Raw genomic sequence first — 16,124 nt, forward strand, 5'->3', positions numbered from 1 at the left:
GTAATTTTCATAAAATAAAAGAAATTCTTATATGCAGCAATAAATACCTCGCATAGTACAGCTTCAATCAGCCCGAATTCACTATAGCACGGTTTGATAATTTCTAGAGAAAATAAACGTTAATTGAACAAAATAAATTATTTTTTAAACAAAAATGATCGATTTTTTCAAACAGAATATCCATACTATGCGAGGTATTTCTATAATTATATTTAAGCTGAAAGATAATTTTTGATCAATGTATTGTATATATACTTGACCTCAATCTTACCGCCCTATGAATGAACTAATTTCAAATTCTTATTTTTGTAATGCAAACAAGAAAATACTATAGTACTTCAATGAGCAAATAAATACACATTACATACCAAAATAGTAAAATCAAGCTTAATATTCACTAGATGAAAAAGTCTATAGATCTTTGTCCCAGGTGAGTTTGCAGACACTTCGCCTTTCCAATTAATATTAATTACCCGATCGGCTTTAATTGTTTCTAAATGGCAGCACAGCGTAAATGTGCCATTGACGCAACGCGCAATTTTTGTTTGTTATATAATTAGAATACAAACGTATACATAAAATACCAGCAACTTGTATCTCAATAAACTAGATTTTTATGCATTCGATTTTATTTGCACTTATAGCTTTAACCTTGTGTTCGGTAAATCAGTTTGTTTTTTTAATTATTTACTGCACGTATTATAAATAAAATCCTAGATGATCCTAGACGCTGCTTTTTTCTCACTCCCTTATTCGATTTTAATTGATGATTATTTTTAATATTATGAAGTATACTTATGTTCTTTGCATTTCCAATTATTTATTATTTATCTTTTTTATATTACAATTTCCTTTTTTGATTATATTTTATTTTTCTTTTTATTCATATTTTAAGTTTTTTCTTTTTTTTTGCATTATGGATGTTATTTTGATTTCGCTGTTTCTGGCCAATACAATTCTATTCTAAGAAATTATAATAGGCACGAAACCGATATAACAACTTTAGAACAGGTGGCGAAAGTAGGAAAACTACATTATACCCACAGATATGTATATACAACTGGAGAGGAGATGAAACAAATAAAATACCAGTTTAACCACTGGCTTTGCAGAGTACTATCACATTTATTTAAAACAAGTCAGAATAGAATTGGTTGAAAGTGATCTAATTCGAAACCCAAAGAGAAAATGGAAATAAGATTGATATTCCAACATTTAAATATTTCATTGGAATGTTCGATAAATTCATTCAATCTTGATGAAATACTTTGGCTAAATTAAAGCCAATAAAAATTACTATATGAATTGAAATGTAATTCGATTTTTAATTCTTCTCTCCAAGTAAACTCACACCATTTTCATTGAAAGATATTTTTGAATGTCATATTAAAATAAATAAATAATAATATGTATTTCAACAAACATAATATAAACTTAACAGAATATTAATAATAAAACTAAATTGAATTGCTACAAAGAGCTATTGACCATAGTTCTTTCTAGCTGGCCTAAAACAAATTATAAATGAATTAATGTATAGAATAATTAAAAAAAATAATAACAATTTACAATATACAAAGTAGAAGAAAGAAATGACAGTTTTGTTTTTTTTTTGTGTCGTATAATTTTATTCGTAATCTGTTCATTAATGTGAACATTGAGTAAATTTAAGATTGCGGTTGACATTAATTGGATAATCTTTCCCGGTGCATAGTTTTCATCTTGTAAGTTAACTTCAGTAGTATATTGATGCTCTGCGATTCCACTATTTCCTTTCACTGTGAATCTGCTGCTATCCTTAACACTATCATTCTTCATCGACTTTGCTGAACCTCATTCATTTCACTGTCCATCTGTGATGAACAATGGCCCTTTTGCTGCAAGCATCGAGAAGGCTCACAAAGGGCCTGGCTTGAACAGGATTTGAACCTTTGCCTACTGCATCATGGGTAGGGCGACTTAACCATTCGACTATTAGTCGTCCTGTTTTATAACATAAGATTATTATATATTACCCTAAATAGTAATTTAAGGGCAGAAAGGCTTCATAAGAGTGGTTATTGAATATGTTAAATAAATAATTATTAGTATTTTTATTATTAAGTTATATGTAACTTTAATAATATATATAACAAATAATAAAAATATCAATTGAATAAAGTCACATTTCCAACAACTTATATCTGTTTTCCATTATTTATTATTATTTTAGCTAAACAAATTAAATTCTATTATTTATTATATTGATTAATAGAATTTATCATATTTGATACATACCGTATTTCTACAACAGTACGCGCGACAGAACAATATTTTCGAGCAATGGTCGGGTGTAGCATATTTAGTTCATTCCTATTTTAAAATATACACTTACTGCCAACTCTTAATGTAACTAGAAGAGTTAAAAGTTAGTAATTGATAGTTAAAATATTAGTTTCGTATGATTTTTGTAATATTTTTTTTATGAATTAATTCCGGCGTTAAGAGGTTAATCTAAAAATAATTGATAAACAAAAAGTAATATATTAAGGATTTAAATCATAACTTAATCAAGAAGTTTGTATCTACAATTAAGCTAATGGATTAGAAGCAAAATTAAATGTAATTTATATGTATAAATTAAAATAAATAACGTACTAATTTATATATTAATTATTGTTTATTTATTTCAGGACTAAAAGTGCCATGAAGGGTTGGTTCGATGCGTTTAGATATGATGGTGGTCCGACTCTCTACAGCTTCAACAACAGAACTGCTGTCACCGGAGATGTCACCCTCATCACGTTCCTCATAATATTCTGCACATTATATGTCGCGTTCCTAATCATCTTTCCAGGAATCAGAAAAGAAGTGAGTCAGTAAAATAAATATGAGAGCATAGTCATTCATTGCATATGACTTTGTTTCATAAACATGCAACATTCTGTGGCATTCATTTTACTTATTGTTAGGAAAATAGATATAATTAGTGAAGGATTCTCCAGTAATGTAATGAGGCACGTGCATAGGGGCCCCAGGCTTTGGTAGCCCCATAACCATTATTGTTTTTGGTATTTTGGGGGCCATCAAAAATATTTGGGTTGGGGCCCCTACAATCCTTAATGAATTTAAAACATTTAATATTCTTTGCAATAATCTTTATTGACTCGTTTTTGATCCACTTAATGTAAATATAATTTCCGGACACTGGTATGTTTCAAAATGTTTGTCATACGCAAAGGTCAAATCTTCATTTCTGGTCTGGTATCTTGAAAACAATTATATATAATTCTCTTTTTCACAATCGTCGATGGAATATAATCGAAATTCTAATGAAAAAAAAAGGGTTTCCAATCATTGGAATCTCTTTAGACGAATGCCTTCAGGTCATAACATGTGAACCAGACCTTGAATAATAACGCATATTAGGCGAACGGTGACAAATCTTACGCTTTACGCAACCGAAACGCAGACATTGTTTTAACATTTCGGGAAGAAGAGGCCCGCCGCATGCTCCAACGAGGAAATGAAAGTTTTCCACGTGTTTTAATTGAGATCCGACGATTCGTACAAAGAATAAAAACAATGTGTCTCCTATTGAATGCCACGTTACAGGGAATTTTGTTGGCGCATCAATGCAATTGTTCGCTCGTGCTGAATGCATACTTAATTTTACGAATATTGAAAGTGTACGATGCAACTCGAATTTTATCAGACTTTCGAAGTATGTCTCGTAAATACATAATCGAATTTTAAATTGTTAATTTAATTATGTCAAAAACTTTTAGGATGGTTGTATTATAGATGATTTAAAATTAGTATGCATAGTTTTATTATTATAGTACAGCAATAACTTAATAACTTGCTAAATTTTACGTCACAAAATAACAAAAAATCACAAAATTAAATTTATTATAAATGATATTCCACATCAAGTTTATATGTTTCTAATTTATTATAATAATATAAAGAGATGGTGGAAGAAATGGGACAGTAATACAAAGAATCAATTTCAGCGCATTTGATTAAGCAATAATTGAAAATATAAATGCAGTTTATTTTGTAAATGAAAATGTATTAACTTTGATTAAATTTGATCTTTTCACTTATTTCACAACAGATATAATTTAATAAATTGAAAATATTCGAAATAGTAAACATTTTAATACATAATAGTAATAATAAAGTTTATTGCAGCAGTCAAAAAATGTAAACAAAAATAAACTATAATACATTTTTAAATTAAACACTAATAACATTAAACTAATACATAATAATGTATGCATTAATTTATAATTTTTATTTTTTTAGAGATTCACAACATTCTTCACAGTGACATTAAGCTTATTCGTAGGAGCGACAAATTTAGGTAAAACTTCCCGCATAAATGAATATTATTAGTATGATTATTTTCTTGTTAATTTCATTGCAGTTTCAATATTCGGATCTGGGTGGCACGTCGGAAATGCGTCTATAATTAGTAGCTACAGGGCCTTTTCCAAAGAAAAGATTGACGCGAACATTGGTGTCTACGTTGGTTTGCAGCATGTCAATATCACGTTGCAAGGTGAGCACGTATTTCTAATATTATTTAACACTTTAGTCAATGATCCATAACCTTTATCGATAAACTAGAAAATGTATATATTGAATTTTCCGAACAAGATTTATTTTTCTTAACTATCACAACGAAATATTTAATTATCACTAAGGTTTAGAATTAAAATGAAATAATATAATGTGATATTCCCAATCTCATCTTTTAATTATTAAAATTAATATTGTGCATCTATACAATTATATTATAAATTTAAAAAAAAACTCATCTATAAGAAAATCATGAAAAGCATAAAGCAAAATAATGCTTCACTTATATTACAAGATTAGAATACATTTCGCAAACAAATTTTTCTAGTTTAAACTTAGATATCTGTGAGACAGCATGTTTTCCGATATAATTGTTAAATTAATTATTTTATTTATGTTGGTATATAAAATAATTTAATTATTTCAATCACTCGTCACATAAAAATACATATTTTTGTTTTAAACGCTTTAATCACAAATACGTGAATGTTTAGTAACGCGTTCATTGGTTTCGACATCGAGATGTGCCAGAATAACCATTTAACTGCGAAAATGTGGGCTCATTGTCTGCAGTGTGAACTAAATAGTTTTCAACCATAATAGCCGTCAACTTAATCGTTTTGCAAATGAATTTCCAATTCACACGGCTCCAGCTGTATTTCACCTGCAATCCACTTTTTGCTATAAACTAATAACATTATTTGCATTCCAATTAATATCGCGCTGGATGGAGGCGTTTTAATTTCATTCTAATAATAGTTATAAATAGTTTAAGATTTACATACGGTCGGTGCTCGTTAATTACTTTATTTGCTGTCTCTGTACACGAGACAGCAAATAAAGTAATTAACTGGAATTCACACGAAGACGTTTCATATTTTGTTTCTTTTGGATGCTCTTTGTGTGCAGCAATTTCGAACGAGAACACGACAACGGATATCGACTACAATGAGAGATTCTACTGGCTGACGTCTGACCAGATGGGAAACAGTTTCAAAGAGGCTTTGACGAGGGGCCTGCCCTATCCTATCCTCACTGTGGCCGAATACTTTAGCATTGGTCAGGAAGGTTTATCCTGGGGAGGACAATACAGGGCTGCGGGTTATTTTGCCGTCATCATGCTATGGTAAGTTGGTTACATTACAATTGGGGATCGGCTCTTATATAATCCCGTCGCATTCCTTGCGCTCGCTGTTATTGTTTCTCCTTACATTTTACGAGAATCACTCATGCGGAATACACGTATTTATTGCGCCGTCCGCGACGTATACACGTCGTTATTAATTTTAAATTATTGCTGTTTGCGCAAACCACGAATTCCAAATTGAAATTGAATACTTAGATCCGATTGAATGGTAGAAAAAAATGAATTCCTTCACTGTTGCGTAATATTACATCTAATTTGATTGTGCAGAAATAATATTTTATAAATAACCGATTATTTACTAGGCAATACACAAATAATAACATTTATTGAAGCAGTTAAACAAACATATTCAAATAAATAATATTAACTGTTGCAAAGGTCTTTCCATCCTAAGCTACATATATTTTTCGTAATACAGTGGAACCTCGCTTAACGAGCATAATCCATTCCAGGATTTCACGATTCCTTTCTCGAAAAGCAAAATATTTGTTCCCATATAAATTATTGCAATTTCCCTCAAAATGTATGTGTAACGTTATTAACAGAAAATTAATTATTAAATTTTGCAGAAAAAAAAACACTACTAACATCAGGATCTATTTTCATATACACACACGGTGAAGTGGGTATACGCCTGACTCCATATGTTTATATTACTTAAGATGACAACAAAATCGATGATGGTTATTCAAATACACAGAATATGTCGCTCGTTAAGCGAATTTCTTGTTATGCGAGGTTGCACTGTATATACTTTTCTAAACTAATTATCGATTATTAATCAGTGTAATATGATTACTTTTCACGAAATATCAACTAAAACTTGTATTACTATTTACATACATACTTATTGAATTGCTTGGGAAATAATGCTTGTTCGATAAATTTCAAAATTCAGAAAATTTCAAAATTTTCAATTAACGTCTTAATCTTGTTATATACTACTCAAGATCAAGAGCAATCAAGATCAACGCACGTCGAATTTTGGCAAACACGTTCGCTTACGACATCTTCTTTTTGTTTACCATACATTTTTTTTTCGAAAATATTAGCATTAAAACCGAAAATACTGTAATTACTGAAATAATTTAAGAAGCGGCAGTCTAAAATGCGCAGGAAAACATAGCATTTTAAATGTTACCGATTCCCGTAGCTAAAGTTAAATTTTAGGGGAAAATATAAATTAAATAATTACTAAGTAAATAAACATTAATAATATACATTAATAAATATATCTATCTTGATTAGCAATTTCAAAATTAGATGTAACACAGCAATTATTATTGTTAATAGAATATATAAACAAACTGTGTATATGATATCCACGTACAAAGAAACTTCCACCGAAACTCTGGATCGATACACTTTAATATAAATTAATTATTTTTTAAATATGTTCCTAAATTGTATTTTGTTTTCAATTTTATAATTAAAACGAAGGAGATTTGGTGTTTGACTCCATTTTAAATTTATCGAATTTAAATTTTTCTTTTTTTTTAAATTTTAATATTAACCGGAACCGAATTTTTAGACGAACCAAAACAGGAACTAAAAACATTTCCTTGGAACGTAACCGTAAACCGGAACGAAATTAATTTTAGTTCGACTCTCTGTTTTTATGTAGATCAATTTTTAATTTAGGGCCGCAGATAATGTTTAACACTCTTAAAGATTTTAAATGATAAAGGGCAACTCACGAGGTCAAATCATCAGCGCAATATTAGGTCATTAACTTTGACGATGCTTTAAGTGGAAATGTGATAGATATACCTCCTTGAAATTATATGCAGTTAATTCTCAAAATGTAAGTGTAGGATTTGTTTTATTCGTCCTATTGGTAAATATTTATTATAAAGCATTAAAATATATCAACACTAAATTTCCGATCATTTTGACAGTATGTTTACACTTTACTGATTTTAGCGCCAAAATACCTTTTGACTGCTATTGAGAGGTTCTGCCAACTGCAGTCAATATGTGAATCATATATTTAAGGACAATACAAATAAAACGTCTGCTTCGATGAATAACATAGAATTTTGACAAATTTATATTTAATTTTGTTTTCTTATTATAATGTATGCAGAGGTCGTCAAATTGTTTTAACTATCTGAGTTTTTTTACTATTTGTTGACTACTATTTGTCTATTTTAGTCTGGCGTAATTATAATAATAAGCGTTAATGATTGCTAATTTAGCTTAGAAACTTCAAAGAATCGTCGGAGCTTGAATAATTGTGAAATATTTACCTTGTAAACGTATATGTACGTCATTAAATTTTGAAAAAACCTATGACTACTGAGAATGAAAAAGTACAATACTATTCATAACGATTATCTTCATAGGCAACTTTAGATGCATGATTTAATTATGAATATAAAAAAGTGGCGTACGATACTAGAAAAAAAATGCAAATATAGTACACCTATCCCTTATTTTACAGGATAGATAGGTTCCTGAGAAAAATATGTAACTATTAACATTTATTTAATATTTTTAATGGTGCAAGAGCGATAACATGTAAGTAAAGTACCATGTAAAACGAAGGATAGGTATACTTAAGTATAAATACACAAAATAAAAATAATGTTAAACTACAACATTATTTTCACATAACTGAGACATAACAACTCTCAAATTCTTTGTTTGAATCTCAAAGTTAAAGTCGTGACAAGTAATAACAATTACTTACAAGTATTATATTGAATGTGACATTTTTAATATACCAATATTTATTTTCTTATTTAGGACATCTTTCGCAGTCTGGTTATTAATGAACCTAATGCTAATAGTAGTCCCTCGTTACGGGGCAGTTTTAATGACCGCTTGCGGCATCTGCCTTTTGGGCACAGTCTGTGGATACTTGGTTATGCTTCCGGAAAAACCTTTGACGATCCATCTGGAGGGCCAAACTCTACACTTTCATTTGGGCTGGTGCTTCTGGCTCGTCTTCATAGCAGGTATTTAACAAATATCAAGTATACGGAAGCACCAATAACCATATTCTTTCTTGCTTCAGGCTTCATCTGTCTGCTGAGCGGAGTGATTATTACGACAGTTGAGATTCTGTTCCCTCACAGTTTCTCGACAATTCTAGAAGTTGACTACGACACGCCTTACGACAGGCACATTATCATAGAGGACAGCCATGGAAAACGGTTCCAGAAGAAACGATCGAGCAGTGGGAAACTGGAAGAGGCATCAGGCGTAGGTCTGGGAACAAGGATTTTGAGGTATTAGCAAAATCAAATGAAACATTAACTACGAGTCTAATGAATATTTTACTTAGACGACTATCTTCGAAAACGCCGGATAAAATTTTGGAAAAACAGGGAGTCGACAATCAAGGCTTCGAATTGGAGGCAACAAAACCATCATGGCAATACCCCTTCAAGCAGAGACACTCGCTCCCCGAGAAGAAATTGACGAGGACGATTTCGCAAGACTCTGTCTCCACGAGCGTTTCAAAAGATGTTCCTACGATACACAAAGAGTTTTCTAGGTGCGCCACAGCCATCCCAGTCACTCATCCGCCAGACTCTGATTCATTCATTTCTCATTTACAGATTAAGAAGCCAACCCAACAAAATACATGAGGTTTCCATGTGGTAATCGACTAATACTTAGTGCAATTTATTATAGGATAACGTAAATATAACGAAAAAATAACGAAAACTTTAAGTGATCTTATATATGTGATATTTGATACTTTTTAATAATGTTAACAATTGTTTATCGAATCGAATAATTTGCCATAATGCGAGAAACGAAAGCAAAGCAAGTCGAAAAACAAATCCGAGCAATAATTGATTTATTGACACAATTCTTATGACTTGCTTTATTTTTTATTTTCTAAAATGCCTTTGTTAAGTTAGTAAGAGTGAAAAAAATGTAATTCCATACAGTTCTTTGTAATCAAATAACATGTAATTCTTACACTTTTCGATTTAGTTTAATAATTTTATTCATGGTTTTAATAAATTTATTTATTGTGTACAACTTTTCGTCTTTTCATTTCACAATACAAAAAACTTTTAAGATAATATATAATTTTATTAGTATTTACACACATTATAACAGGTCACATGTGTGACAGCAAGATATATTTTTTGGACAAATTCCGTGAGGTAAAGTCGTACCCGTCGTTTATTTCTTTCCTAAGCCAGCGTTTCCCAAACTACATTACTACCTAAGTCGTATTCGATGTGTACGGTGAGTTTATGTGATTGTGTCTTAATCATTTTAAGCCGTAAGATTGAACTAGAAATCAGAATAAAAGAAGAAAATGTGTTTGGGAAACGGCCGCACTACACTATACTAGTAATAAAGATTTCCAAAGCTCTAGCAGAAACCACAGCCGAAATAAAGAAACAATTCTCCAAAATTAATAAGTTTTATAAAATATGATATTACATTTTTTTGATTTTCGTTTATGTTCTCGTGTCTTATCTGTCTAATAAAATATATCGATCCGCGTATTGTCATTCAATTCATTTCAAGGATTTATCGATTCCCATTTTATCCGTTTAATACGTCCGTCCCTATATATACACACTCAAAATATTACATGTCTTCATCCAAGTCCACTATCAAGTATTCCTCGTCTAGTTCCTGTCATCTGGGTATCAAGATCGTGTCTACTTCGATGTATTTCGTAGCTGTGCTATTGGATGGATCTGCTATTGAGCATTCGGTTTTCGAGCTGATGCGAATAGGCTCCTTATCTTCGTCAAAACAGCTGCAACAGCTGCATCGCGAATACAGCATTAGGCCTAGAAAACCAAACAAATGACTATCAACGCCTGCTGCTATTCTGATATATTGGAAATACCTGAAATTATCCAGAGTACTACAGCTGGCCAGATTTCAATTAGAAGTGTGGTGCCCAAGAGAACATTTATTATTATTGCCACGAAGCAGAACCATGGAAACCAGATAGGAGATTTTATAGCTTCTTCCTTGTTTGATGTATTTTGAGGCATTACGCAGATTCCCAATAAGCACAAGGTCGACACTGCGTACAGCGAACAAACAAAGAATGTAAATCAATATAATATCTGAAGTCATGTGATGATATTTACCTATTATATTAGACCAGGATAGATACAACGAATTTATTGTAATACCCAGCGATAATAAGACGGAGCTGATATAGAGAACGATAATTAGACAAAGCACAACTCTGCTTGTTAACAGAGTCGGGCACCTCTTTTCGTTAAAATTATTAACAGTAGCCACCTGTAACAAACAAATTCATTAGATGCAAATTGAAAGGGCAGCCTTTCGTGTCCTTTATTACTTGAATTCTGTCTTTGTATTCTTGAACTACGGCATCGATGTCGGTTGAGCTACTAGATTCCTCGCCGTCGCTGCAATTAGGTGACATCTCGTTCACGTCGCTATCTGAACAGGTATCTATGGCAAGATGATCCAGCGAGGATGTGCTGTAGTGGTCCAACAATAAATACTCCTTATCTCCAGACGGGCCTGCAAATAGAAGCGAACCAGCATAAATCCAAAGTTTCAGGACGGTAAACGATTCGTACTCTTTCTGCTCCTTTTACTTCTTAACTCGGAGGCGGAAACGGTCGCTTTGTTCTTTCGCAAATAAGCTGGAAGCATGTCGCAAAAAGTTCTGGACTTGCGGATCTTCTGATGCTGCTGCTGTTGCTGCAGCTTTCTCGTCGGCTTCAGCATACTGTACTGTATATTGCTCGATACTACTATAAAACAAACAATACAGTTTTGAATAAAAAAAATCCGCGTTATAAGTTTTCTCTCTAAAATAAAAAGAAAATGATTTGAATAAATGGAAAGGCGCATTTTCTCTTATACATTTTATTCGTTTTATTTTAATTATTATTTTTTTAATGATTATTTAACTTTTTTTATATTTTTAATTATAAGACAACAAATATTGAAGATCACCAAAGTACAACAATCAAAGAAATTGTATAGTATTTTAAATTTGGTCTCCTTGGGTAATTGACAAATCGATAGATTTCTATTTCTTGCATTCACGGTATTTCTAATGAGTTAGTAATGTGTGAATACATCTACCGCAAAACCGAGGTATCGATCCGCGCTTTGTCACATGTAATTAGTTTACCTGGTATTTCCAGATTATTGTTTTCCGGTTTATAGCGGCCGTAAAGCGCCGTGCTGGATTTTAATGCACATTTGAACAAACAGGCCACGTTCATGAGTCGCAGCAAGTAGGAAAGGGGACAGGCGAACGCCAGGATCGACGCCAAACTACCTGAAACAATCCAAAGCGATGTTAATTAAAGCGAAATAAGGCTGTCCATAATGATATCCATTCAGAAGCAAAGTTAATGTATATTTTAATTATGTATTTATAATGCACTGAACCTATTTCCGCTATGTGTAGCTAAAATCATTAGAAACCTTAGCTTTTTGCTAATAAATAGTTTAAAATACCAATTGTAAACCAATTATGAAATGAAAATTATGAACAACTATGAATGCTATTTATCAAAGTGTGTGTATACATACAGCGTCTATATTTTTGATTTAAAATCTGTCAGGTTTAGTGATCGGCAACATACACATAATGGAAAGATCGATACAGTCGCTTTTTTGTTTGTTTTTCCGGTTGTTATGGAGAATAATGTTGTCGGTGAATAAACGGAACTGGTCCAGTAGGCGACAAGCCACAATAAATTGAACGCATAGCACCCTTCCTATTTATTTCGATTTTGTATTTTCACAATAGACATGTTGACCAGTGGACAGTTATTTACTTCTATACAAATTAATGATAAATAAAAAATAACGTTATATTGTAATCTGTCTGTCCGCCTCTCACTTAATAAATTACTTGTTATTATTTATGTAAATCATTAATTATAGAATCGTCGTACACTAAAATAATATATTTATATTTTAGCGGATGCATTATGTAATTATTTGTTATATTGTACAATAATAATTGTTATGTCTACTCACATTTATTTAAGCAATGAATTTCTTAATCAAATTTAAAATATAAATGAGCAAACTTTTGACCTAAAATAAAGCTTAACATCATTTCACTGTATATTGGCAAAACTACTGAACATAAACTAAATTTAAATATCCACCCAATAACAGTTAAAAATTTAATTAAAACACGAGACAGATGCTTAGTAAATTCCGTTATAATAAGTCAGGTTTTTATTTCTGAACTATGGAAATTTGTTAAATGTATGAAATATTTCGAAATTCTGTTAAAATAACATAAAATAAAACAAATGCAACTAATATTTTAGAACCTGTTAAAAATTACAAATACCATATAAAAATACAAATAATATGTGATCATACGTTTTGAAAGTGATGTACCAGAGGCACAATCTGAAACTGCTCTTTTACTCGTTATTCGAAACGTCGCTCGTTAAGCGAGTCATTCTTACAATTTATTTTGCTCGTTAAGCGAGGTTCCACTATAATATGGACAAATTAAGATATTATATGTATTTTTTATATTAATCATAAATCACTGAGATATTAAAAATAATCACTTCTAGGACATTAAATGTAAGTATAAAATTTAAAAATAGTAATTAAATAAATATTCAAAGAAATTTGATTAAAAAAATATGATGAACGATATAATTATTATAAAATTATTGTATGTGTGTCATTTTATTGTCATGTGAAATATTTCTAGTAAGCTATTAATTGAAATACAAGTTTCACTGCTTATTACTTTCGTGTTTATGAGTTCTTTAGGAAATTACTGTTTCGTGTAGGTTTTCGTAGACCGCTTCCGAACTTTCAGATTGAATCTAAGGAAACTTGTCGCTAAGCCAAAAAGTTTACGGATTGATTTTATGGCATGACAGACAAGCACGACACATTTTTCCTTGTGCGGGAAATGTCGTTTACTAGAAATGAAGTCTTACCTGCCGTGAAAATGGCGAGAACCGGAGCTCCGGTGAGTGAATTCCTGTATAAAATTGGTGAAACGAGGAGTCTCCAATCGCGACCAGCTAATCGGACTAATAGGCTGTAGAGAGACGGCATAATTTCAGTAAGCGCTAGGCATACCACGCAAATGGTGCAGACTGCCATCACCGGACGGGCCCAATCTACGTCCCTCACTTCGAAGACCCGCACCAGAGGAATAGCGATCCCAGCCAATTCTCTGAAACCGGAATTACGAACAATATCATCCCATTTCCCTTTCCCATCAGGCGAAAAGAAACTTAAAGGAGAAGGGCTTCCTATTAGTAATCCCTTCGTCGCCTTCGACGGGCAGCGCATTATTGATTTCAGTGACAAATTGATTCTTTCCAAAACAATAAAACTTTGGAAGCTACTTCAATCATCGGGAACTCACCTATAATGTGACATCAGTGTGAAAACTAGCGCGATCACGGAATAGCAAATCAACGGAATTATTACAAACGCCGCTATTTTCATTGGCTTCACCATCAAAGCGCTCGGAAAGGAATTGGCGAAGCCGAACGAGCACATCGCAGCCGTCGTTAATATCTACAAATCAACAATACCAATAAAACCTAACGAGTACTTCTCTTTCAATTCCGCCGAAGATCTTACGCAACCCCAGGACCGCTTCCTGAAGTCCTCGCTCCAATTCCAAAAGATGATATCCGTATGATAACCGCCCACACTTACGAAGAACGTAAAACTGGTGATTATGCCGAGGAATAGCAGTATGCAGAACGATGATGATTTCTGCAGGAGGAAATTCGGTTAGTTTGTTACAGTGCGTTTAAAAGAGAATGTTGTATTCAGCGTACTTCTAATCCGAGCATGAAGAGGGTGGTCACGATGGCTACGATGCTAATTCCTAAGACATCCGGCCAAGGTTCACCCAGGGAATGCGTCTCTAAGCCGAAGAGCCATTGCCTTAATCGACCTTGACTCATGTAATCAACCGTGGCGCTAGCGACACGCGCGCAAGTTGCCGCCGACATTAAGTGTTCCAGAATGTCCAACCAGACATCCAGAAAGTCTATGAAATCGCTGCAATGCTTCTTCCTTGATAGACTCTTTTCACCGTTGGTAAAACCAGATAGCGCTAAAGATATTCCACATATATTATTATTAAATTTACATTTAATCAAGTATACTCTATCTAATAGAGTGAATTAGATGAAGTACGTACATCAATATATATACTTTTCTTATGATGTCCTATAACTTATAGCAAATTGCGATTATTAAGTATGCATCTTAACTGTAACTTTCATTTATAAACAAATATAGCAATATCTCGCATAGTACGGGCAATCGGTTACGCCAATATCCAGGACTGTCCAGGAGAATTTATACAAATCATGTATAATTTTTTTTTGCTAAATTAAAATTTAGTTTATTTCTAAATTGGAATATAATGAATCTACACTGGTAGATGCAGTACTAAGCGAGGTATTGCTGTACATAAAAACTCAACCCTTTAAGCATTGGAATCATTTCTAAAGTTGATAATATTAGTTAATATTAAATATATTGCAATTCTTCATTTTGTAATATATATATATATTTGCTTCAATAATTTTTCCTTATTTTATTTTGCTAAAAATAATCAAATATTTATGATTATTTGCAATAACTTATAATTTATTAAAAATCTTTTAATCAAACAGATATACCAAGTTAGTATATTTAAAAACAGCGCTCAAATTTTCTCTGTAGCACTTATTCTATTATACTCTATTTAAAAAACTTTATTATTTGCTAACAGTATTAATTTTTTTAAGATGATTCAACGTAGTAGTCATGATACAAATACATTATAATGTAAATTTATAACATAGTCTGCAATAATCATTGTGATCAATCAGACAGAAACAACAAAATGTGTGACATACCACATATGTGATGATAGATATAATATTTAGATGAAGTGTGTACATCAAGATATATACATATCACTCGCAAGATGGCATATAAATCAACAAATCACACGTGTTATGTATGTATCTTAACTATAAATCCAATTTATAACAACAATTCAATTACTCGACTTGATAATTACACGATTAGTTGAAATTCTTAATTTTGTAGAATACATATTTTATAATGTTATTAATGATAATAAAAATACATAAAATATACATTACAAATAAAGTCAATGATTAATATTTGATATTTATTAAAATCTTTTAACCAAACAAATATTACGAGTTAATACATTTAAAAAAAGAATTTAAAATTTCTTTGTAGCGTTTAGACCAATGAGTTAAGTGAATCAAGTATGCTGTGAAATGAAAAAAGTTGTAAAACATTGGTTTAGATTAAAAACTGAATTTCAATTAATAAATAGATAATCAAATGACTGTATCGTACGTTGAGAACTGGTAACATTTTTTTACGGTAATATAAAATAACTATAGGCCAACGTAAATCCATATGAATATGTATTTGTGGTATACAGTAA

General features: G+C 31.5%; 2 protein-coding genes across 5 annotated transcripts in view; one reads left to right on the top strand and one right to left on the bottom strand.

Annotated features, from left to right (window-relative positions):
• Window positions 1-2,673: 2,673 nt before the first annotated feature.
• LOC108562143 (dual oxidase maturation factor 1) lies at window positions 2,674-9,712 on the top strand. 2 transcript variants are annotated; one of them, XM_017920361.1, is made up of 8 exons: window positions 2,674-2,850; window positions 4,291-4,348; window positions 4,412-4,546; window positions 5,476-5,692; window positions 8,462-8,673; window positions 8,733-8,946; window positions 9,003-9,215; window positions 9,280-9,712. In XM_017920361.1, exons 1-8 carry the CDS (start codon window positions 2,686-2,688, stop codon window positions 9,323-9,325), a joined length of 1,260 nt encoding a protein of 419 aa, XP_017775850.1. In that variant the 5' UTR covers window positions 2,674-2,685; the 3' UTR covers window positions 9,326-9,712. The 2 variants fall into 2 exon arrangements, with proteins under 2 accessions (XP_017775850.1, XP_017775849.1); XM_017920360.1 differs by having other exon boundaries at window positions 9,003-9,712.
• Window positions 9,713-9,719: 7 nt separating this feature from the next.
• Window positions 9,720-16,124, bottom strand: part of LOC108562142 (high affinity cationic amino acid transporter 1) — a 13,550-nt gene continuing 7,145 nt past the window's right edge. The window contains exons 1-11 of one of the 3 annotated variants that reach the window (XM_017920359.1): window positions 14,850-15,079; window positions 14,482-14,762; window positions 14,279-14,416; window positions 14,058-14,212; window positions 13,621-13,862; window positions 11,823-11,972; window positions 11,260-11,436; window positions 11,013-11,200; window positions 10,795-10,951; window positions 10,545-10,727; window positions 9,720-10,485 (exon numbers count right to left, since the gene is read on the bottom strand). In XM_017920359.1, the coding sequence (XP_017775848.1) occupies window positions 10,328-10,485; window positions 10,545-10,727; window positions 10,795-10,951; window positions 11,013-11,200; window positions 11,260-11,436; window positions 11,823-11,972; window positions 13,621-13,862; window positions 14,058-14,212; window positions 14,279-14,416; window positions 14,482-14,658 (1,725 nt within the window). In that variant the 5' untranslated portion in view covers window positions 14,659-14,762; window positions 14,850-15,079 and the 3' untranslated portion in view covers window positions 9,720-10,327. Of the gene's footprint in view, window positions 10,486-10,544; window positions 10,728-10,794; window positions 10,952-11,012; window positions 11,201-11,259; window positions 11,437-11,822; window positions 11,973-13,620; window positions 13,863-14,057; window positions 14,213-14,278; window positions 14,417-14,481; window positions 14,763-14,849; window positions 15,080-16,124 lie in introns of those variants that run through there. The other 2 variants (XM_017920358.1, XM_017920357.1) reach the window with 2 other exon arrangements.

Source organism: Nicrophorus vespilloides, unplaced genomic scaffold, assembly GCF_001412225.1.
Source record: "Nicrophorus vespilloides isolate i.1.1-1 unplaced genomic scaffold, Nicve_v1.0, whole genome shotgun sequence".
Taxonomy (NCBI): domain Eukaryota; kingdom Metazoa; phylum Arthropoda; class Insecta; order Coleoptera; family Silphidae; genus Nicrophorus; species Nicrophorus vespilloides.

Excerpts from the sequence above, each read along its gene's own strand:
- LOC108562143 (XM_017920360.1), top strand. The coding sequence starts at position 2,686 with ATGAAGGGTTGGTTCGATGCGTTTAGATATGATGGTGGTCCGACTCTC. Across the intron at positions 4,349-4,411 it reads CGTAGGAGCGACAAATTTAG|TTTCAATATTCGGATCTGGG; the intron begins GTAAAACTTCCC and ends ATTTCATTGCAG. Across the intron at positions 8,947-9,002 it reads CTGGGAACAAGGATTTTGAG|ACGACTATCTTCGAAAACGC; the intron begins GTATTAGCAAAA and ends TATTTTACTTAG.